The sequence below is a fragment of the Cynoglossus semilaevis genome, chromosome 7, assembly GCF_000523025.1.
Source record: "Cynoglossus semilaevis isolate Cse_v1.0 chromosome 7, Cse_v1.0, whole genome shotgun sequence".
Taxonomy (NCBI): Eukaryota; Metazoa; Chordata; class Actinopteri; order Pleuronectiformes; family Cynoglossidae; genus Cynoglossus; species Cynoglossus semilaevis.
Window position 1 is genome coordinate 10195630 of NC_024313.1, and position 22481 is coordinate 10218110.

Genomic DNA, 22481 nt, shown 5'->3' on the forward strand with positions numbered 1-22481 from the left:
CAGGCAGTAAAACCTGAAGCAATCTGCCCGGAGAGTAAAGCCGACTGTTAAACCTACACTGTGAACTGTAACTGAAAAAAAAAATATTTACAAAGCTTTTTGTTTTATATCCAGCCCCTAAAGAGAAAAAAAAAAGATTTGTCTATGAAACAAACACAGGATTTTTTTTTTCTAGGACAGTGAAGGCATCACTGGCGCTGATGCCAACATGGTGCATCTACATGTATGACTCGTGTCTCCATATTCCAACATGGTGCATCTACATGTATGACTTGTGTGTCCATTATTGGAGAGACATTTTGTGTAATTTGTGTCTGGGCACCAATGCGGCGCAACTTTCAATTACATTTTAGCATTTAGCGAGTTCACTTTGAGGGGACGCTTTGCTAATTTTGGCTAACGTGTATTTTTAAATAATGTTTTTCTGAAATATTTTTAGCAGTAAAAATGATGATTTAAAAGAAAACATTGACTAAACTGCTAATTTACAAAAAAATTAGACCATTGGACCATGCGTAGCCCCCGACCCAGAGCTTGATTTTATTTAATGATAAATATTTCATATAGATATTGGATCAGAGCATTGTTCTCTATAATGTAAACAGCGGCTGACTCAGCAGATCCCCCTGGTGTCAACAGTGTGTACCATTTATCACAGCTGTCTAGTTGACGTTTATTGTCTCTCTGCTGCCCCCCCAAGGCTTCCTGTGCAATTAATTATGTCAAAATGAGTGCTGTATATGAGTAGTCTGTCTGTTTGGTGGTTTAATCATATCTGGTGATAACAGGTGTATGGACCCCCCCCTCCACCCCCCCACCCCGCGTCTCAGAGCAGTGGGTTGTTCTGGAGTGTGTGGTGCAGAGACACCACTCACCTCTGAGCAGAAACTACGAAGACAAGCAGCAATTAGTGCCGCAAACCACGGAGAAGGAAATTGGAAATTGCCGTTGTGTGTCTTCACCTCTCTCCGGAAGAACAGCCTGAAGTTGTGACAGCAGATTACTGCCTTCACCGTGTGCCCACAGTACACGCATCACAGGACTGGAAACCAATCAGACGCTGAGGCTGATCAGCCGGCTACGACTGATTGATTAGTCATGCCTGATGACTGGGAGACACGGACGGTCAGCTGCTCTGCGCAGGTCGACCTGCAGCTAACAGTTTATTCTAAAGCCAAACTTAACCTAAAACATACATTTGTAGGTTAAAAAAAACAACTGTTCTGGTACGCCACCTAGTGTTCTTTCCATGTCATTGCACCGTTTACCATGTAACCAAAGCGACATTCAACACTTGGTTATGTTTACTAGGATTATTAAAGTAGTAAGTGCGCCACCTTATGTTATTACAGTGATACTGCACTTTTTTAAATTTCATTTAACCAAACTATATTTAAGCCCAAGATTTTTTTTTTCTAAACTAAATTTCAAATTTGTTTTAGTACGCCACCTGTTGTTGTTTCAGTGAACATTGGACCTGTTGGTCATGTGACCAAACTACATCCAGAGACAACATGGACATGAGAGGGCGCTGTAACCCACTGTCACGTTCACTGTTTTGTCCTTGACCATTGAGTTAATAATTTGTGCATTTACAATCCTACCACCGTGAAGTCCAACGCTCATATTAATTATCAGATTTATTTTTTTTTATTGCCACTGGCCAACAAACAACTTATTAAAGTCTATAATTTTCCGTTCCATCCATGCAGCAGAAAGCTTGAGTTTCTTTTTGTTTTTCTTCTTGTAACGCCATCATTTTTCTACTTAACAGTGTTTGGTTTTCAAAGACATCAGGTCTATTTTCACAATCAGATTTATCCAAACCAGATGAAATGTATCACGTTCTGCACCACTTCACCTAATTGATGTGTTGGAAGCAGACGACAGCAGATCACAGCGATCCAAACCACCTCCGCCCGAGAACACAGATTTCAGCTCAGTCGTTCGGTCGGGAAAATGAAGGGAGGTGGAAAATTGTGGATCTTTTTTTTTTCTCTTTCTAAGCACTTCAGAAATGCTCAGCGAGGCTTGTGATTAAATTGGAGTAGAATATGAAAAAGAAAAGGTCAGAAATGTTCCGACATCATGCCAGAGTGAGGTCCACGGCTGATTTCACATGAACAGCTGGCGGCGGGAGTGAAAGTTCACACTGCAGCCAAACACAAAATTTCATGGAGATGATATTAGTTCAAGCCGCGGTCGTACATTACGGACGACCTCGATTGGCTCCTGAGATTTTAAAGATGGTCGACCTTTAAGGTTGGTTTTAATTATTTCTTCGTCGGTGGACACGGCATGTAATACAAGTCTGAGCTGATCAGCTAAGTTTTTTAGAGAAAACTTAGAGACGTAAGAGTAAAACGTGGGTCGCAGCCCGTTAACAGTCCACCCAAAACCGAACAAAAAAGTTGCCAAAAACATTTAGCTAAATGTATATATAAAAAGGTTATGTTTCAGGGGAAATAATCAATATGTTGACCAGAAAAAAAAAAGATAAATGACCAAATATTCACACAGTCATTAGCTCATCTTTATCTATGTCAGGCTAACATTAATGGCCCGTGTTGGCTAATTTTATGGGGATTTTTTTACGCCGCTTTCAGCTAAATTTAGGCTAATTTGAGCTTTTTGTTTGTCTGACAAACTTTCTCTTCATTCATGACATTTTTGGCTATTCATTAGTATCTAACAATTAAATGTTTTCCGAGGAACTTTAAAGTTAGCCCCAACTTTAAGTTGAAGTCGGTCGCAGTGACACCTTGTAATCTTTACAGTGTTTGAAAACGGTGTCTGATTTCACATTAACTCAGGACCAGAACCCATTAATATTCCAAACCTTTGGAGTAATCTTTCTCACCTTTCTCACAGCACACACTCACTTTAGTTCCTGACGCTCCGTCAAAGGGACTTTAATTATGAGTTGACCTGAGGTCAAACCGTCAGCACGCTGATAAAACTCCACTCCTCTTAATTTCATCCTGACACTCTGACAAGGCTTTTTTCTTTCTTTCTTTTTTGTTCTCCAGCTCTAAACACGGCAGAGTTTAGTGGAGGAAGATGTACTTTGTTTTCTGTGTGTGTGTGTGTGTGTGTGTGTGTCTGCACCTGCTCCTGTTTCATTAGTGTGAGCCGGCGCTCTCTCCTGCCCTTAATTTTCTGCTTGTTTCTGTGACACTGAGTCAGTGTTCTAAGGTATCATTAGTAAAGAACCCAAACTGCCACCAAATTTACTCACTCTCCTCAGGAGACTCTGCCGTACTCCGTCAGTATTGCAGTACTGCGTGTAGTTTATGAATAATGGATAAAAGCGTAAGTACATTTCATTGTTGTATATTCTCTCTCTCTCTCTCTCTCTCTCTCTCTCTCTCTGTGTGTGTTTTCTCGTAGCCCACTGCAGCTGCTCTTCCACTCTTTGCTAGTGGTAAATCGCAGACGCTCGTATTCGGTGACACGTGGGGCTCGTTAAAAAAGTCAACGTCGGCAGATTTTTATTTCATGTTGTCAACAATTTCTGGCAATTTTCCTCAACTTTTGTTTCCACGTCCTTTGGTTTCAGCGGGACGTTTCAATCTCAGCGCTGACACGTGGAACATCGGCCGTGATTTTTTATTTTTTTTGTTGCTCCTAAAGCAGCTGAGCTGTGTGACGCTCAGCTCGTTCCTCAACTTCGTTTCCGACACAGTAAGCGTTTATGACAGGAATGGCGCCGACTGTACCTGTAGCTCCGCCTCCAACCGTGTTGTTTTTAATAGGATTGTTGGGGAACAATATGTTTAGTGACAGTTGAAAATTGCTGCCGACAAAAATGCGTATTAAATATTGAAGGGATATTTCTTCACCTTTCCACAACAATTTAAACAAGTGCTGTGGCGACCTCAGCTAACTTTAGCTAGTTCGCGGCTCACGTCGGACGATTATTGGCTAACCTTGGCTAACAGCTGCATCGCTAAGTGACGGTAAAATTATTCATACAATCACAGATCAGTAACTAACACAGACATTCTGAAGGGGAGACTTGAAATATATAACAGTGTGTTAATCTGCACGAACGCTGCCCTCTAGCGGTTTCTTATGCCAACTGTTGGAGTATTCTTTACCGGTTTTGTAAATTCTGATCCAGTTTATTAGAAAATAAAAATGTGCTTTGCTTTTAGCATTCTGTGTCCATATGTTGGACTGGAGTCAGTTATTGTTTTTTATAGAGTCATGACTCACTCTATAACAGAGGAAAGCATGTTTTTTTTTTCCATTCCTTCTAAAGACTCTTCATTTGTGAGCCTGTGTATTCACACTCACACGTTTGTTCACAGTTTGATGCCTTTTCTGATCCACAGTAATCCCTTCATCAGCCTCCGACTGCCAGGTAATACAGGAGTGTAAAGAACCAAGGCACAAGAAGGGGGAGTGTGTGTGTGTGTGTGTTAACCTGGTGTTGTGTGTGTGTGTGTGTTAAGCAACAAGGAAAAATAATTCATTCTCACCTCAGGCCAAACGTGTGAGACTGCTCGTAGTGGAAGAGAGAGTGAATCTTCACATCAGAATTCACAGAAATCAGTCGGTCCATCAGATCCTGGGGAGGAGAGAGAGAGAGAGAGAGAGAGAGAGAGAGAGAGAGAGAGAGAGACAGGCTGTGAATGTGGAGGGAGGGCCGTGAAGAAGAAGATGATTTTTTTTTTTGGGCTAATGTTTTGTATTTTCCTCCAACAAAACTGTCGTGGTTTTCTTTTCTAATATTTTACTTTTTTTTATGAAAATCAGTGTCACTGTGTTGGAATACAGTACATGTTTAAAGGTGTAACAAATGTCTGGAAACTTCAGCTGGTAATGTGAGGCAAAGGATAAAACAAAGGACACACACGCCCCCACATGGCTTAGGGAGGCACTGCAACGACATGAGAGGCACAGAGTGAGGTTTGACACTCACAGGGATGGAGGTGGGTATTTCTCTCAGGGTGTAGTCGCTCTTGTTGGCCAGCGGCTGCTGACACAGCAGCTCCCAGACCGAGTGTGAGGACGAGAGGAGGTTCACCAGGGACAGGAGGGACTGAGGAGACAGAGGAGACAGAGGAGACGAGGAGACGAGGAGGCATATGAGTGTCTGCTGACTCGTCGTTAACCTCTGGTTCATTTGTAGCTTGTACTTCTGTACAGTACCTTATGGCAGCTCCTGTCAACGGGGTCCATGGGCGTTGGCTTGGGCCGGACCACCCTCACGTCGTCAGTCCCACACTCCAGAGTTGACCACAGCTCTACGACCAGAGCTCTCACAAAACCTGGAACACACGGAATATTTTGAAGTCATTTTTATTCATCTTTGACTCACTGCAGCTACGGCAGACTGACTGTAGACTGTAGACTGTAGACTGTAGACTGTAGACCGTAGACCACAGTAAGACTTCAGAACACCAGCCTGGTGTTTGATAAGAGTCAGAGCAGATGCAGAACATCGGTACCTGATCGCTGTAAGGCCACCACACCAGGAGCCGTGGCTGCCACCTGGGTCACCATCACCCCGTAACCAAACTTCTCACAGCGGCTCACCTGTGGAGGAACATGGTTTATTTATTTATTTTGTTGTTTAAGGCTCTATAAACTGACAACAAAACAAAAAGACAGGTCTGGTCCAGGGGGGAATTTTTCTTGACATTTTTGTCAAATTGCAAACAAAAAAACAAACACAAAAACTCAAAATAATCTTTATGATAATAATACACTGTTTATGGTACTATATACTGTATCTGTTAAAACGGACTAAATATTGGTGCGTGATATTTTGCTTAGACCAGGCATGGGCAAACTAAGGCCCGGGGGCTGATTGCAGCCCGTTCAGCTTTTTAATCCGGCCCGTCAAACTTTTTCAAATTATATAATTTATTTTAATTATTATAATACTTCTGTCTTTTGCCTGCAATACTCACATTTTTCCAATAGAAGGCATAGAAAACGATAAAAACATTTTAGCATTTCAGCCTTTATGCATGACTTTTACATATCATTTATCTTAGTTCACTGCTCTGCTCTTGACCCCATCTCTCTGTTCAATTTTAGGACAACTGTGGTGGAAAAGTTTGCCCACACCTGGCTTAGACTAAGATGTTGGCAAACTCTGGTCCGTGGATCAAATATGGCCCATTTAACTTTGTATTCCTGGTTCATCAAAATTATTAAAATTCTAGCAAAGAGGTCGCCTGCTGGTAATTGTTGAGTGTAATACCGCCCTCACCTGACGACTGCTGGGATTAGTTACAGCTCGAAGGATGAATAGGAAGAAGACGAATGAATGTAGAAATGAATAAATAAAAGCAAAAAAAAAAAAAAAAATCAGCATCATGAAGAGTTAGCTGCAGCCAAAAGTACAGAAGTTGTTTCTATAAAAGTGGTGAAAAGGTTCAATCGAGCTTCATGAGCATCAGCACTGTGCAGCTGTGATGATGCTGATGCTGATGCTGCTGCTGCGACAGAGTCAGGACTGAGTAGATTAGGACGCTGAAATTAGATGGAGCAGAATATAAGTTGAGCTGCTCCCTGAAGCTCATCACTTAACCCCCCGGGCTGCTCTTACTGTGGCCACCAAAGCCATTACTGCGGCAGTGGCTGTGGTTTGGGAAGTTTCCAGGACCGTTCAAGGCCATTTGGCTCCGCTAATGTGCACAGGTGTTCAGGGGAGGATGGGGGGTGGGAGGTGGGGGTGGGGTAAACAGGGGAGGGCAGAGGGGGCGAAGGGTTTTTTCTTTTTACCTGTAGCTTTTTAGTGAAGCGTGAAAACATGTAGGAGATGCACTCATTGATGGCCCCGGTCTGCTGTAGCAGCAGCAGGCCTTTAGGGGTCGCCGCAAAGTTGAGCAGGCTGTCCAACAAGGTCTCCTCCCAGACGAGCCTGTGACCACAGTCAGAGACAAGGAAGAAGAAAAACAACAACAACGACAACAACGACAACAACATGTTACAGTGTTCAGAGTCATCCTGGATGAAGAGCAGTGATTTTTCACTGGTTCTCAAATGGAGGTACGCTGACCCACAGGGTACTTGAAGGTATGTATTTTAAAAGATAGAATTGATTTATCTTTTCTAAAAAAAGATACAGAGAAACTATAGGAGATTTTAAAAAAATGTGTTATTGTGTTTTGCCTCATCGTTGGGAACAAGTTTTGAGATGCAGCTTCTGCGGCTGCTGCTGTTATTGTGTTTTGCCTCATCGTTGGGAATACGTTTTGAGATGCAGCTTCTGCAGCTGTTGTTGTTAAACCTGTGTCAGGTCGGCGTGAGGTCAATCGTGCAGTACAAACTGTAACTGTTATCTGGTCCAGAGATTACACTTTTTCTGAGTCACTGTTTTGTTTTGTTTTTATCTTTATGGCATTGACATTGGCTATCAGTCAATAATCGGTTCCTGCCTCGTTTGCACAATCACTTAAAATTCTTTCTGCTGCCTGTAAAGCAAATAAGCGTGAGTTATTAATATAAGTAATTATCTGCTGCTGAAAAACAATCAATAACAGTCAGTGACTGTTGGTGGAGACAGTGAGCAGCTCTTACATGTCCTGGTGCTTCTGTGTGGACCCTCCCACAGAGGCTCCAGGTACTGGTGTCGGGATCCTCTCTGACAAGGAGCTGGTCTGGAAAAAAAAAAAGAGAGAGGAGAGTTTTTCACTTCAGATCTTAGAGACTTCAAGGTGACGTTTGTCTGGGGACTTTTTGACTCACATCTTTGATAGGAAATGAGATGAGAGTAAGTGTGAGCTCTGTCTACACTGATTTCTTCAGACCAAATCTGTCAATTAAAAGTGTACTGGGAGTCGTTCACACTCCTTATGTTGGAGCTCATTTAACCAACTGAGGAAGTGAACCAAACCCACTCTGACAGACTGGGTTTATTCCTGTTACACAACAATTACAAGTTTTCAAGGAGTGTTTGTTACCCCACCACTGACAAAGATAATCAGCTTTGAACTGTCTGGAAAACAAGTACTTAGCAAACATGTCAAAAAATAAAGGAGGTAATTAAACTAATTCAAACTCACTTTCATTCAGGATAAACAGTGAGGAGCTGTGGCTACTCAGAAAGAAACTCTCATGATCGAACCACGACTTGAAAACGAAAACACCGCAGGATCCAGAGGCTCACAGCTGAGCTCCTCCAGGAGGTCATTCATTGGGGAGAACATTTGATTGACAGCTAACCACGCCCCTTTAATAAGCCTGTATTTGAGCTTAAATATCGTCCTGCATGTCGTCAAAACACAGACAGCTTCTTCGACCTTCTCTCAACTGTTCTCTTATATACATATATATATATATATTTTATCTCAGTCCTGTAACCACGTGCATGTACCTTTTTCCAGGCTGCAGCCACCGCCTCGTGCAGGCCGTGGGGTCTGAGGACCTGCAGACCCTCACAGGTGTTGTACATCTGCCTGCAGACAAAAATAAACGCTCCGCATAACGTGGAGTAGGAGTCGGAGTCGCTGAGAGTCGGCAGCTCCCTGTTCAGCAGCTTCAGGGTGAAGTGGACGATGACCAGAGCAGCAGTGGTCCTGCAGAGGGAGACAGAGAGTTCATGACGGTCCAAACTGGAAGACAAACGACCTGTAGGGTGCAGACCCATGAACCGCGAACCTCAGTTGAAGCACAAATCCACATCCAATACAACCGCAGATAAAGAACGAGGCTGTTTGTATTTAATCTCCATCACTTTCTCACCTCTCGCCGTGCGGCGTGCTGAAGACGTTCCTCTCGTATAAGAACAGAGCTAACCCTCTGTCTGTGTTGGCAACGCGAGCCAGGATGTCAGCGATGAGAGTGAGCGTCGCTGCAGGAGATTTCAATTTGCACTGCAAGTCCCAGAGAACAAACAACAAAGTGAAGGAAGAAGAAGAAGAAGAAGAAGAAGAAGAAGAAGAAGAAGAAGAAGAAGTGACTCTGCAGCTGCTGAGACAGGACGACTCCCAGGAGGGAGAGACAGAGACAATCACAGGATCTAAATGTCTGGTACTGATGACGAGGCAATGGCAGAACTGTGAAAGAACATTTTTCAAAACTGTAAAGAAAAAAAAAAAATATATATATATATATAACTGAATATATAATATAAATATTTAGTTAATATTTGACATTCTCTAAAGTAGACTGCGGTGGACTGGGACTCTAAAAACACACAGTAAAAAGGTGTTTTTATTACTGTATTTTACACTCTACCTTGTCCTGTTAATAGAAAAAATGTCAAGTTCTGTAAAATGGAGCAGGAACCTGGGCTATAAAAATAAAGCTGATGATGTTTGAATGTTTCTGTCTGAGGACGGTCGATGCATGTGAGGGTGAGGGTGAGGGTGAGGGTTTAACCTGCTGTCCACTGAGCACAGCCACCACAGGAGTCAGCAGTGTTTCTATGACAGCAGGCTGGTAGAGACACTGAGCCGAACCCTCCGTGGTCTCACACAGCATCCACAGCAGCTCCATCACCAGACTGCTGGGCGACAGCGACACTGAACAACAACCATGACAAAAAAAAAAAAAAAAATTAATCATTCTGACTGGTTGGATTTTTTTGTATGTTATGAGTATAATTTAAATATAATAATTTTAACTAATTTATAAGAGTTTTATAAGAGTTTTTAATTTGAAAGAATATTATTATATTGTTATAAAAATAAGGCTAAAATAATCTGAAATATCAAAAGAAACAATTAAAATATATATTTATATATATATGAAAATATAGCACCTTGAATTTGCCAAAACAGAGCAAAATATTTTGATGAATTTAGCAGAAAAAGTATCTGAAATGTACTCAAAAGTATATAGTAGGAACCCCTAAAGGCAAGCTGATGATAATGATGATTTTTTTAAAAGTACTTAAAAATATATATATATATATTAATGATTTATATTAGCAGGAGTTAGGAGTTAGCATGCAAACGGTCTTAATTATCAGTGGAAAACATTCAAGGTTTAAGTACCTGATAAATCAAATATTCAGATTAGTGTGAAACTCTGCAGACGCTCCCTGCTGATGTGTGTGTGTGTGTGTGTGTGTGTGTGTGTGTGTGATCGTCACCAGAACACGAGTAAATAATTCCTGAATAAATCTATGAGTCCCTGCGGCAGCTTCAGGAAACGATGCTGTGACAGAGTCGAGGCAGCAGCACATTGATCACAAAGCTGCAGGTCCTTCAGGACATGAGTGTAGTACTACGTGACTCAGTACATGGGCCTGGTGTAGTACTACATGACTCAGTACAAGGTCTAGTCTAGTACTACATGACTCAGTACAAGTTCTAGTGTAGTACTGTGTGATTCAGTACAAGGTGATAAAGCAGCAGTTCTGAGGAATGTTCCCTCTGCCCCACTGATCCCAGACCAGTGGGTGTCATACACATCTGTACTTGACGTCTGTGGTTTACGTGAGTGGTGGAGGACGGAAGGAATAAAGACGAGGCACCTGTGTGTGAGGCATCAGAGGGCAGAGGCCGGGGCTGTTGGTACAGGATGTGAATCAGAATGACCAGCAGGTCGGTGAGGCTGAGCGGATCTGGAACAGACATCAGGACACGGCTCAGTGAACGATGGGCTGAGCGGATCTGGAACAGACATCAGGGCACGGCTCAGTGAACGATGGACAACAAACAAACAAGAACAACAACAAAAGAAAAAACAATTCTTCCTTATGAGGAAAACATTTCCACAACAGCAGTCGATGCACTGGATAAACTGCCAGATCACAGTACAAGTACTTCATCATCATGTTATGATAATAACCAGGTCTTCTCTTTCTCCACTAGTTGGTGCTCTTTCTCTCACTGCCAAATACATTTGCCAAACTCAATACAAAGGCTGCCTCTATACGTGTTGACATTGTTTTTCCATTGTCATGACTTTAAAGGGACCATATGGATTTGATTTTATTGTAACATTTGTTGCTGATACTCCTCTCTCTCAGTCTCCACCTTCACAGTGGCCTTGGGACAGCGATAAAAACTTGTCAGCTACCATATAAAGTCACTAAAAGTTAATTGCCGTGAGTCCGACTGCGTATCAATACAGTTGCATAACTTTATCAGTGAGTAGTTTCAGTGATTAGAATCCGACCTGAGCCCAGAGTCAAACGGAGACGGAGGGGGAGGAGCTTCCTCTGGACGCTGATCAGTCACATTCCAACATAAGATTGGACCCACCGTAAAGACTGGGTTTGGCAGTGCATTAGTAACGACGATGATGGCGATGGACACAGCAGTAAACTACAGTATCAGTGTCTGTTCGTGTGTGTCAGTGCAGGAGGGAAAACAATGAACAAAACACAATAAAACGCCTGGACGACGAGTGCAATCAATATTTACGACTTCAACAGAAAAGCTCAGGAAAAATAAGGACAGTAACAGAGTCAGGACAGAACACGGCTGCGGAAACTGCAAAAAAAAAAAAATACTATAAAGTTAGCCAGTATAGAGCTAACATAAAGCCAATTTATAAAACAAAAAGCTAAGAGTTAATTAAATAAATCACATTTTACCAAAATACGTCCTGGACGGCCCAAAATGTTACTAAAAGTTAGCATGAGAATATCAAAAATAGCTTAAATTAAATTAAGTTAAATTACCGGTAAATGAAAAACACTAAAAGGTAGCTCTGAGTTGGCTAACAGTTAGCATCTATTCTCACCTTTGTGTTTCCGCACTCGGACTGGGAACAGTTTTCTTCCGTTGGTGTAAATGAGGAGTTTTCCCAAGAAACACAGAGAGTGGACGAAGGCTGCGTACTCCAACTCCTGCCCCGAGTAAACACTCCTCTGAGCTGAGGAGACACAAAAACACACAGTAGTAACAACAACAACAACAACAACAACAACAATAATGATAATGAAAACATTTTCTCATTTAAATTCCAAAAACATTGAGTTACTTTAAAAACTGTTCAGTGAACAAAACCAATATTTGGGTAAATATTTTACAAGAACCTCCTGGTGCTTTCAATGTCATTTTTTAGCACATTAGCACTGGCAGAACAGGATGTGTAGGATGTGACGTTTAATAAACAGAATGAAACTTTTAGGCTTCAGAAGAACACTTTTAACTTCATCATTTTTTCAAGGTTTTCATGTTTAAACCCAAATCTTCTCAGAAAAATAACAGGGTTTTTTTGTTGTTTTGTTTTTCAAACTATCTTTGTCCTTCATTTCCACTGCTGTCACTGATTCACTGAGAGCAGAAACATCAGTGAACGACGACAGGAGAAGTTCCAGGTAAAAACAGAACGTCTGCCACGGGCATCGACATCGGCTTCATTTCCTCATCAGGACTGTTTCACGGCCGTTCAGCTTCACTTATCTTTGCTTTGTTTCACCAGGAGACATTAAGTCGTCCATTACTGGATATGTGCTGATGTTTACCGCAGAGACGTTTCAATTAACTCTTTTTTTTAAGGAAGGGAGCTGAGAGACACGGTGAGTTTATGGACTGTTTTACTCACCACTGTTCTGCTGCTGCTGCTCTGCTGACTGGAGATTTGTGGGCTGATCTGAGAGGCGTTCACAGGATTCACCATAATGGATACAGCGCTGAACAGCAGCAACCACCTGAAGGGGAAAAAAAAAATGTCTTTAAATATGAGATGAGGTTTGACGTTGGCCGACCAAAGACTATTGGAAAGAGTAGGAAATAAAGGAGGAAAACAATAAATTCTTTAACCAGAAAAAAAAAAACTCCACTGAAATAATGATGAGTGATACTGTGAATCACTGACCAGAGACTTGTACTTCCACTCCAGCAGCCTCAGAACCACAGTCCTGCTGTAGTAGCCGTGCTGAGGCAGCAAACGTCCAAGAACCAAGAAAAGAGCAGAGTAGGAAAAATCAGCATCAGACAAGACAACGGAACAACCATAAAATAAAGACACCGACCAATTCTGTACTTTAACATTTGTGAATTACGAAAACCTTAGTTTGAAACACGTGTCGAGTTCTATTGTTTTGTACAGGGTTCGTACAGGGTTTTTTGTTTCCACATTTTTACCCACCATCCATTTGTTAAACCAGGTGGCTTTAATGTCCAGTAAGGCCAGCAGGTGAATTGGTTCCAGGACTTTTTCACTGGCAGAGGAAGAGGAACCGTGTTCATGATGGAAGCAGAGCAGGGAAAACGTGCTGTCAATAACTTCCTCCATGTATCTGAGAATAAAACATAAAAAAGGTTGTTTTCAGTCTTTGAAAAGAAGAAAAATAATTAGTGAGACGGTGTGGGAAGTTCCACAATGGTCGTTAATAAATTACGTGACACATCCTTCACGTCCACTCACTTCTCCGGATGACGGATCCAAAAAGTCGTCACCTCCTTCTGAAAGTCGTTCATCAGTCGGATCTGGCCACGGACAGACAGAGGAAATGAGTTCTGGTGTCTCTGACAGGTGACTGATGATGTGACGGAACAAACTCTGTACCTGTTTCAGGAGACGGCTGACCTCAGGTCTGTTTATGTCCATGACCGTGGAGCCTGATGGGAAACTCAGCCTGTGAGTTGAGAAACTTGACTCCACAGTTTTGGCTGAAGGACGAGAAAATGAGACGATCAAAAGTCAAATTCATCCAAAAAAAAAAACAAAACAGTTTATTATTTGTAAGAGTTACGAAACTTGACTCCACAGTTTTGGCTGAACGACGAGAAAATGAGACGATCAAAAGGTATTCAACAAAAAAAAAAAAAAAATCAACAACAAATTATGACACGAGTTATATGAAAGTGTGAATAAAAATTACACACGATGCACATTAAAAGAAAAAAAAAATGTATATTGTGCCGACACTAGAAATTAGGGTGTACGTGTCTGTGTGTGTGTGTCTGTGTGTCCTACCCAAACTGGTGTAGATTTCTCTTGTTACATTCATGGGAGAGGAGGAGAAACTCTTAGCAAAAAACTGCAGGACATTGTCCTAAAGTGAGGAGATGAAGAAAACTTGTTAAAAATGGCATATTTTGTGATAATATCAATGTTTAATGATGAAAACATGGAGTTAAAATACATTTAAAATAAATAAATGTCATCAATCACTAAACAGTGTGTTTGCTCCAGGACTTTATTCACTGAGCGTTTGTTGATGAGCCTGTGATGTCGTTGTTGGCTGTTATCAACCAGAACCAGTCTGTTCAGAACTCACACTCAGGTCCGGGTCCGACTCGGTCAGGGCAGCACACAGCTTCCTGCGGAGGCCGCTCCAGCTCTCACAGCTCAGCACGTCTGAGGGAGGGGCACAGCAGAGGGCCTGAAGGGCCTGCCAACGCACCTGCACACACAAACACAAACACAGGCTGTGGGGTAATGTAGGGTAAAATAAAAAAATTTTATGCCAACGCACCTGCACACACAAACACAGGCTCTGGGGTAAGGTAGGGTAAAATAAAAAAAATTTAAAGTGTTCCAGCTTTTCTAAAATATGTTTGAAGATAAACGCGAGCCCTTCTACCTCTTTAGGTTTGCTTGAGTCCAGTTTTTCAGCCAAGACCTGCAGCTGCTCCTGTCGGAGGAAGGCGTAACTCTGTGAAGAGAGACCGAACAGTTGAACCTCTGGAACATCAGCAGTTTATTACACTTCATCACTGAGGAGATTCTTGGTTGACCTGGTTGAAGGAGGAGTCGCTGTCAGAGCAGTTGTCCATGAACTGGCTGCTGGACTGCTTCTCCCTCGCTCCCTGCATCTCCTCCTCCTCCTCTTCCTCCTTCTTCAGCCGATCCTCCTCAAACCTGTTGACTAAAGACTCCACCACCATGATCATGGAGTTTTTCAAGGTCTGAATCATCTGCAGATACCTACGGACACCATTAGGAGAAATTAGGCTGCAACCCATACATAGATATAGATTCATATACAGAAAGGTTCGTCCAGGAAGAGGATTCTGAAGAAAACTGTAAATTATCTCCATATTAAGTTGTGGAATTCAGTTAGCGTGCTAAACTTACTCTGTGGAGTCTCTGGTTTTCCGGGTGATGGCGTGAATCAGGGTATCATGGCCTGAGCCGATGGCGTGTTGTCCTCCTCCTCTGGTCAGGTTCTTGGTTTCCTCCTCAACGACGGCCCCCAGGGAACTGTCCACATACTGACGGAGGTACTTGACAAACTCATAGCTGGAAGAAGAACATTTGAGTGAGACCTTTTATTTAGGTACAGACTAAATTAAATTAATGTGCTTTTTCTCCATCTTCATCACTCACTTGTGGAAGTTCTTGTCCGTCTCCTCCAAATGAAGAAGGATTTCTTCGGCACATTCTGTTGAAGGGGCACCAGAGATCCTGTCGCTGATGCTTATTAGAAGCTGCTTGAGCAGAGACTGCAACTCCAGCTCATCTTCAGCAGACAACTGAGACATGGCCTTCAGGTCTGATCCTAGAAATATATCAGGACAAGTAAACGAAAGGGAATACCTAACAAAAACGTCATTTGCAACAGGGTTTCAACGGACCTCTTCCTCTACACGTAGTCATATACTTGTCATGTCGGTTAAAACAGCTATTTAACATAATTTGTATTTTATTTAGATAGAACCAGTGACTTACCGATCTGTCTTTCCGTCTGCCTATCTCTCTTTAGCCAAACACTGCTAAAAGCAACACTTGAAGCACGTGTAGTTCGTACATTTGCAGATATTTAAGAAAACACAAAAAACAAACACAAACTGACCACAGGAAGAATGAAAAAGAAATGTTTTTCAGCTTTTTGTCAGCTTTTTAGTGATAATTTTACCCAGCTGCTACAGCGTCTCTATGGAAACGTTCATATAACGTAACATCCGGTGCATTTAGGGATTGCGAGGAAAAACTGTTTGCTGCTTAGAAGAAACTAGTTTGTAAGATATCCACAAATAGGAATATGTAATATTTAAAGATTACGGAGAAATATTACTATATAAAATAGTTTATGTAAGAAACTATTTTGTTTTTTAATAACAAATACTATAGTAAGTTTATACAGTGTAACTTCGAAATATAGTCTTAAATGCACGTGAACGCAGCAAAAGTGACGTACGCATTACCACGTGACGTTTTTGTTTTGGTCCTTGTTCCTGTCAGTTGTATCACTGATATTTTCGCACAATTTCATCCATTCTCCATCGATTTCTATTTTACAAACCGACCTGGTGGGGACGTTAGTAGCTGTGGTCGCAGATCTTAATTTCTAGTTAACAATATTTACTAAAATTATATCATTAGATCAGCCGATAGCGTTCAGCTAACACATTAGCATCAGCATCAGCACTACTTTAGGCAGACACTGTGGACAATGGCGGCTGTTGACAGCTTTCAGCTCTTGTTCAGGGAAATGTCTCGGTCGTGCGGTTCTTACGTTGAGGCCTTGGCCCTGGTGGGGGGTCTGTACGCGGCCAGCAGAGCTGTATTCATGCTGAGAGACTGCTGCAACCTGGTGCGAGTGCACTTCCTGCCCAGGATGATTCCGTGTAAGAAGCTGAGGCAGAGATTTGGAGATTGGGCTGTTGTTTATGGTAAGAAGACCAAAACTGACCTCCTGCAAGGACTAATGCTTAAACATTAGACCACAGTGAAGACGTTTTTCTGGTACCTGGAACCTGGTTGTCTTAACAATGAACTATCCAGTTGTACCACAACAACACTGATACAACGTGTATCCTCTCTCCTGTCAGGAGCATCAGAGCCAGTAGCCCAAGCTTATGCAGAAGAACTGGCCAAACACGGCATCAGCATCATCTTCATCACTCAGGACCAAACCTCTGTGACGGACACGGCTGCGTGGATCTCACAAAACTACAGAGTGGAAGCTGTGGTCATCCAGGTCGACTTCTCTCTGGTCCAGGCTGCCAATGTGAAGCCTGTGGAAGAACTTCTGAGAGGGAAAGAAATTGGTTTCCTAGTGAACTGCTTGGAGCAGTCTCTGACGTCTCCACAGAGTCTGAGTTTAATGCCCGAGCAGAGCCTGTTGGCCTCAGTGAATAAGAACGTCGTCGCTGCTTCGGTGATGGTGCGGTTGGTGCTGCCGGGGATGGTGGAGCGCAGCAGGGGAGCTGTGGTCAATATTTCACCGGGAGCTTGCTGCAGATCACTGCCTTGGAGAGTCACACTGGCTGCAGCTACGGTGAGACACTCATTTACAGTTTAACCATTTTTATGGTCAAACCGGGGACAGTTCTCCAGTCCACCACAAGGCCACGTACAGGGTCAAACAACAACTCACACACTTAGTCACAATCCTAGAGTCAAGTCAGAATCATCCTAAACCTAATTAAACTAATCCTGCATGTGTTTGGACGGTACAACTCAGGGCTACCTGGACCACTTCTCAAGAGCTCTTCACCTGGAGTACAGCAGCAGAGGCATCTTCGTTCAGAGTCTGATCCCCTTCCAGGTAAAAAACAAAACAAAAACTAAATGTCATGTTCACCAGAAACATATGTAAAAAGCTGATAAATATATAAATGTTTGTTTCCAGATTGCTTCTTACAGACATTATCCTTTAGCCTCTGAATCTGCATCATCATGCAAAGGCTGGTTTGTCCCCAAACCTGATGTTTATGCCCGTCACGCCATCTCCACCCTGGGGGTCTCCAACAGGACCACAGGGTACTGGCCTCACACTCTGCAGGTTTGTGACGTCAGCTGCACTGCTGCTGCTGCTGCTCTGAGGAACAACATCGAGGTGAAATGTTGAGCCATAACTGATGATGTCTGACCGTTGTACTTCACAGTACTGTCTGATGCGGCGTTTACCAGAGTGGGTGAGGGTCCTCGGATGTCGTGCTCTCGTCTGTTCCAGTTAGGAGTCCGTTCTCTTCTCCGTCCTCCTCCAGACTCCGCCCAGTCCCTGGACCCTGTAGAGTTACACACTGTTGAGTTCAACTGTGGTGGGATTTGGAAAACATGACATCTGAGCACTTTAGTAGCATCTGATCCTAAATAGTTAAGGGTCCAAACAAAACTGATCCTTGAAGTTACTTTAACACAAGACCTTAACTGTAGCTGAACTTTGGATGAAGTGCTTAGAAATCCGAGGGCATTGCAGCTTCAGTCCATCTCTTTACTGGAACAGTAAAGTGGTAGTTAACAGAATTAAAATACATCCACCTGCTTTAACGTTCTATAAAACTCCAAAAGTGTAACTAAAATACAAACAGGAAGTGTTGGGTAAAAGAAACATTTTACAGCAGCGACGTCTGTTAGTTCTATTTTATTTTTTATTTTCTCAATACTTTGCTCATTATTTCTATTTTTAATTAGTAACCAGGTTTTTAGAGGAAGTTAACAAATCTCTGGTTCACTCCGCTTCTTTGTTCTTTTTGTTCCAGTCTTTCAGGATGTTCCTGCAGTGACCAAAGCCCTTAGTTAAACACCAGATACGTGCCAAAACTCCAAAGCTGTGTATTACTCGTTACACTGAGTTTCCTTCTTTAGTTTTTGAAACATTTTATGGGTTTTTTTTGTTGTCAAGTAAATGTTGACTTTGACTTAAAAAAAGGCACATTCAAAGAAAACATCTGTACTGAACGTGAGATAAATGTCAGAACAGAACATTAAAGCCAGTGTTTGCAGTATTTAAAATTCTTCTACAGTCGACTGTACGACTACGGATGAGTCACTTGTCTCCAGGAGAGAATTAAAAAGTTATTAAAGTTAAATGAAGAATGATAAGTGATGGTGTTTGCTGTGAATTAATCATTGTGTGTGGATTTGTATAAAGTCAAAGCAAATGTGTATTTATAGTCATGAATGTAGTAACTCAGGCTCACGGTGTACTTTAAAATGTCATCAGAAAAGCAATAAGACCTCTACGCTACATTTGACTCTCAGTTCTTGATTAGAATCCCTGTGTTGTGTCTAAGTACTTTACGCCACGGTCAAAGTCCAATGTTTCCAAAATATTTTAGCTTAGCCTTGAAGCTAACGTACTTAGCTTTACTTTAGCAAAGCTTAATATGTAAAAAGTCCAGCCAGGCTGCTGCGGTGTAGGACTTTAAACTAGATTAAACTGCATTTAAAAATGTTAAAATTAGTAAAAAATAAAAAAAGAAGCTTTATATAAAATGTATAAGAATATGTGAGTAAAATCAATCAACTTGCATAAAGTAGACTGAAAATAAAAATTTTATTTAAAAAACTTAAACTCTCCCAAATAACTAAGTTTAATAAACTAAAGTTAGCTCAGGATTATTAAAAGTTACCTCTCTCTCTCTCTCTCTTTCTCTGCCTATTACTAAAAGTCATAGGCCTCTGTTCTACGTGACAGAGGCCACACAGTGTTTTCCTGTGAAAACCTGAATTAGGAGGACGGTGTAAATCATTGACATCAGTGACATGTCAGCTCTGACAGACTTTATCCTCAGGAGGCTCAGCTCTGGTCCTGGAACAGAACTCTGATAAACCCACGTGTCTGTGAACACAGGCTGTGATGACCACGCGGTCTACAGCTGTGTGGGATTTAAAGATGGAGTTGAATCAGTCGGTGGCTGAAGATCAGGAGGTTTCAAGGTTTCAAAAAAAGAACGTTTGACTTGAAAACAGCAGTGTTTACAAATCCTCCAGAAGAATCTTCTGACTTTTTAATGTCACTAGACTGAAAACTGGAAGTGTTGAATCCCAAAAATGTTTTGTTGTTTTTTAAATGAAATCTGGACCATGACAACAGCTGAGCATTTCTAAGAGAATAAAAAGTCAACACACCTTCACTGGTTTCTCTCCAGACAGGAAGGAAGTCACTCAGAACCTTCATTAATTGTGTGCACCTGCACCAGGTCACATGATCAGTCACATGGTTTTACACACCCACATGTTACATAAAAATTAAACCAAACTAACTTTTAGCAATTCCTTAGCTGGAATACAACTAGTTAAAAAAATAAAACATTTCAAACAAACAAGTTGAACTGTATCAACAAAACATTTCAAACAAACAAGTTGAACTTGAACAACAACCACCACAGCTAACATTTACCTCCAGGTCCAGGCTCTTCTATACTGTATGTTCTACCAGGAGGAGCCGGGCTGGGACTGGACTTGTAGCCATGGCTCCCAAACTTGGGGGGCGGGTCCCCCCTTAGGGCCTTGGAAGTATTGCCCATCTACTGTAAATGAATTTGATTTGATTTGTTTTGGACTTGGCCGACGTTGGGGGATCTGTGACAGAAGAAGAGTGGATACTCTGGGCTGAGCTGGGTCAGGAACCACATCCATACCAACTGATAACCATCATGAGGCTGATGATGGTTGATGGTTGGAGATGAAGAGCGGAGTTTGTTCCGGGTTTGTTCCAGCGTCAGTCGGTGTCTGGACCGGAGCCAACTGTGTTTTGGTTTCACTGGTGTCCTTCCTGATAAGACGCTGAGGAACAATAAGTGAAGACGACTTCAGCTGCTGCTGCTGCTGACCCGGAATTATCCTCCTCTTCATCATCATCTTCTTCATCTTCTTCTTCTTCTTCACTCTGCTGTTACTTTGTCACCTCGAGGCATCGCTCTCCTCACCTTCCTCCTTTTCTCACCCGGGACGTCTCCACAGGTCAGTGCTGGCGCTTTATTCTGAAATGTTTTTAATCATCGATAATATTTAGAATTGTTTAACAGTCAGGTCTGTGACTGAAGGGTTGTCAGTTTGAATCTCGCCCTGGCAACGCTGTAGTTGTCGGCTCTGTGTTAGACCAATGTTATTCTTCACAGGAATAATGTTGCAATCTGCATTAAAACAAATAAAACGTTTTTTTAGGGTTTTATTTAAATCCTTGTAATTCCTAAAAAAACAGAATGAACCCTTTGTGTCTTCAATTGGACTTTTTTAATTTTTTATTTTCCCCAAACAGTAATCAGGACAACTGGCGGCTGAAATGGGTGAGTGGGATCTGCTGGGTCGGCTGCTGGACAAGGTGCAGAGCCACTCCACGGTGATCGGAAAAGTCTGGCTCACGGTGTTGTTCGTGTTCCGCATCCTGGTCCTGCGCACTGGTGCTGAGAAGGTCTGCTGACCGCGGTGCCTGTACGGTGTGGTGTGTGAGGCAGACGTGTGGTTGGGGAGTGGTAACCCCGTCTCTGATGTGTGTCCTCCAGGTCTGGGGCGATGAACAGTCCGACTTTGTGTGCAACACTCAGCAGCCCGGCTGTGAGAACGTCTGCTACGACCTCGCTTTTCCTATCTCCCACGTTCGCTTTTGGGTTCTTCAGATTATCGCTATCGCGACTCCCAAGCTGCTTTACCTTGGCCACGTCCTTCATGTGATCCACATGGAGAAGAAGGTGTGTGTGTGTGTGTGTGGTTTGTGCAGTCACACACTCCAGGAGTTGAAATGTGTCAACAGCAGCAGCGTAAAGTAACCACAATACACAGGGAAATACAATGAAGAGCGCCATCTAGTGATAACCTACCTAACATTGGCGTCCATGACAATTCAAATTCGTCTCGTCACACTCGTCCATCCATTCCTCGTCAACTGTTAGCTACACAACACTGACGTTCTTTCTCCTCCTTTAACACCTCCTCTCAGAGGAGACACGGTCTGACCGACCAAAATCCCACGACCGCCTGTGCAGCAGTAGTGGACTTCCAAAGGGGTCACAAACCTCATGTTGAAGACCTCTGCTCAGCATAGTAGCTGAGCCTAATTCTTAAGTCTAAGTTAAGATGAAGTTCATGAACCGTTCAATAGACTTTGACCCTTGACCCTGATAAGACCTCCACTGTGATGATAAGGTTATTAATCACAATTAATCACTGTTTATAACACTTGAGATTTACTTCCTGTTTATCCTTGGTATAACACTTGAGATTTACTTCCTGTTTGTCCTTGGGCCACTAGAGGGTTCCTAACCTCTAACCTCTAACCTCTAACCTCTAACCTCTAACCTCCCCAACCACAGGTGAAGGAGCGGATGAAGAAGCAGGCGGAGCTGGAGGACCAGACCGGACTGTTCCTCGCCAAGACCTTCAAAGTACCCAAGTACACCAAGAACAGCGGCAAGATCAGCATCCGGGGTCGCCTCCTGCGCAGTTACGTCTACCACCTAGTGGCCAAGATTGTTCTGGAGGTGGTGTTTATAGTCGGACAGTACTTCCTGTACGGGTTCACCCTCCAGGCCCAGTACGTCTGCTCTCGCTTCCCCTGTCCCCACAAGGTGGACTGCTTCCTGTCCAGGCCCACGGAGAAGTCCGTCATCATCTGGTTCATGTTGGTGTCGACCTTCGTCTCCCTGGCCCTCAGCCTGGTGGAGCTGCTCTATCTGTTTGTCAAGGCTGTGAAGGAATGTCTGGCCCGACGGCAGGACTACACCGTGACCCCGGTGACCCCGCTCTTCACAGACAGGAAGGCCTTCAAAGGCCAGGACGAGATGACGCAGAACCGCGTCAACCTCGGGCTGGAGCTGGAAGCAGAAATGAACAGGGTCAAAGGTGGGGTGGGGGGCAACATCATGCCACCAGAGGGCGACGTAGGGGAGGTCCACATCTGAAGCCGCGAGGCCGTGATTGGCTGCTGGTTGTGACTGGCG

At 42.8% G+C, this 22481-nt stretch overlaps 3 protein-coding genes across 3 annotated transcripts in view; 2 read left to right on the top strand and 1 right to left on the bottom strand.

Annotated features, from left to right (window-relative positions):
* tbc1d32 (TBC1 domain family, member 32) overlaps positions 1–15699 on the bottom strand; it is a 41328-nt gene extending 25629 nt beyond the window's left edge. Inside the window, exons 1-23 of the mRNA XM_008313375.3 lie at positions 15541–15699; positions 15199–15370; positions 14947–15111; positions 14607–14796; positions 14453–14524; positions 14147–14272; positions 13843–13921; positions 13432–13535; positions 13291–13352; positions 13012–13162; positions 12739–12798; positions 12466–12571; positions 11659–11790; positions 10442–10531; positions 9343–9485; positions 8704–8834; positions 8336–8537; positions 7540–7619; positions 6742–6880; positions 5457–5544; positions 5158–5276; positions 4928–5047; positions 4485–4573 (exon numbers count right to left, since the gene is read on the bottom strand). Of these exons, the coding sequence (XP_008311597.1) occupies positions 4485–4573; positions 4928–5047; positions 5158–5276; positions 5457–5544; positions 6742–6880; positions 7540–7619; positions 8336–8537; positions 8704–8834; positions 9343–9485; positions 10442–10531; positions 11659–11790; positions 12466–12571; positions 12739–12798; positions 13012–13162; positions 13291–13352; positions 13432–13535; positions 13843–13921; positions 14147–14272; positions 14453–14524; positions 14607–14796; positions 14947–15111; positions 15199–15353 (2603 nt within the window). The 5' untranslated portion in view covers positions 15354–15370; positions 15541–15699. The remainder of the gene's footprint in view (positions 1–4484; positions 4574–4927; positions 5048–5157; positions 5277–5456; positions 5545–6741; positions 6881–7539; positions 7620–8335; positions 8538–8703; positions 8835–9342; positions 9486–10441; positions 10532–11658; positions 11791–12465; positions 12572–12738; positions 12799–13011; positions 13163–13290; positions 13353–13431; positions 13536–13842; positions 13922–14146; positions 14273–14452; positions 14525–14606; positions 14797–14946; positions 15112–15198; positions 15371–15540) is intronic.
* Positions 15700–16014: 315 nt separating this feature from the next.
* hsdl1 (hydroxysteroid dehydrogenase like 1) lies at positions 16015–18642 on the top strand. Its single transcript, XM_008313374.3, has 5 exons — positions 16015–16484; positions 16644–17092; positions 17279–17362; positions 17447–17599; positions 17703–18642. Exons 1-5 carry the CDS (start codon positions 16265–16267, stop codon positions 17772–17774), a joined length of 978 nt encoding a protein of 325 aa, XP_008311596.1. The 5' UTR covers positions 16015–16264; the 3' UTR covers positions 17775–18642.
* Positions 18643–20253: 1611 nt separating this feature from the next.
* gja11 (gap junction protein, alpha 11) lies at positions 20254–22475 on the top strand. The gene is made up of 4 exons (XM_008313367.3): positions 20254–20505; positions 20804–20956; positions 21048–21233; positions 21855–22475. Exons 2-4 carry the CDS (start codon positions 20828–20830, stop codon positions 22440–22442), a joined length of 903 nt encoding a protein of 300 aa, XP_008311589.2. The 5' UTR covers positions 20254–20505; positions 20804–20827; the 3' UTR covers positions 22443–22475.
* The last annotated feature ends 6 nt before the right edge of the window (positions 22476–22481 follow it).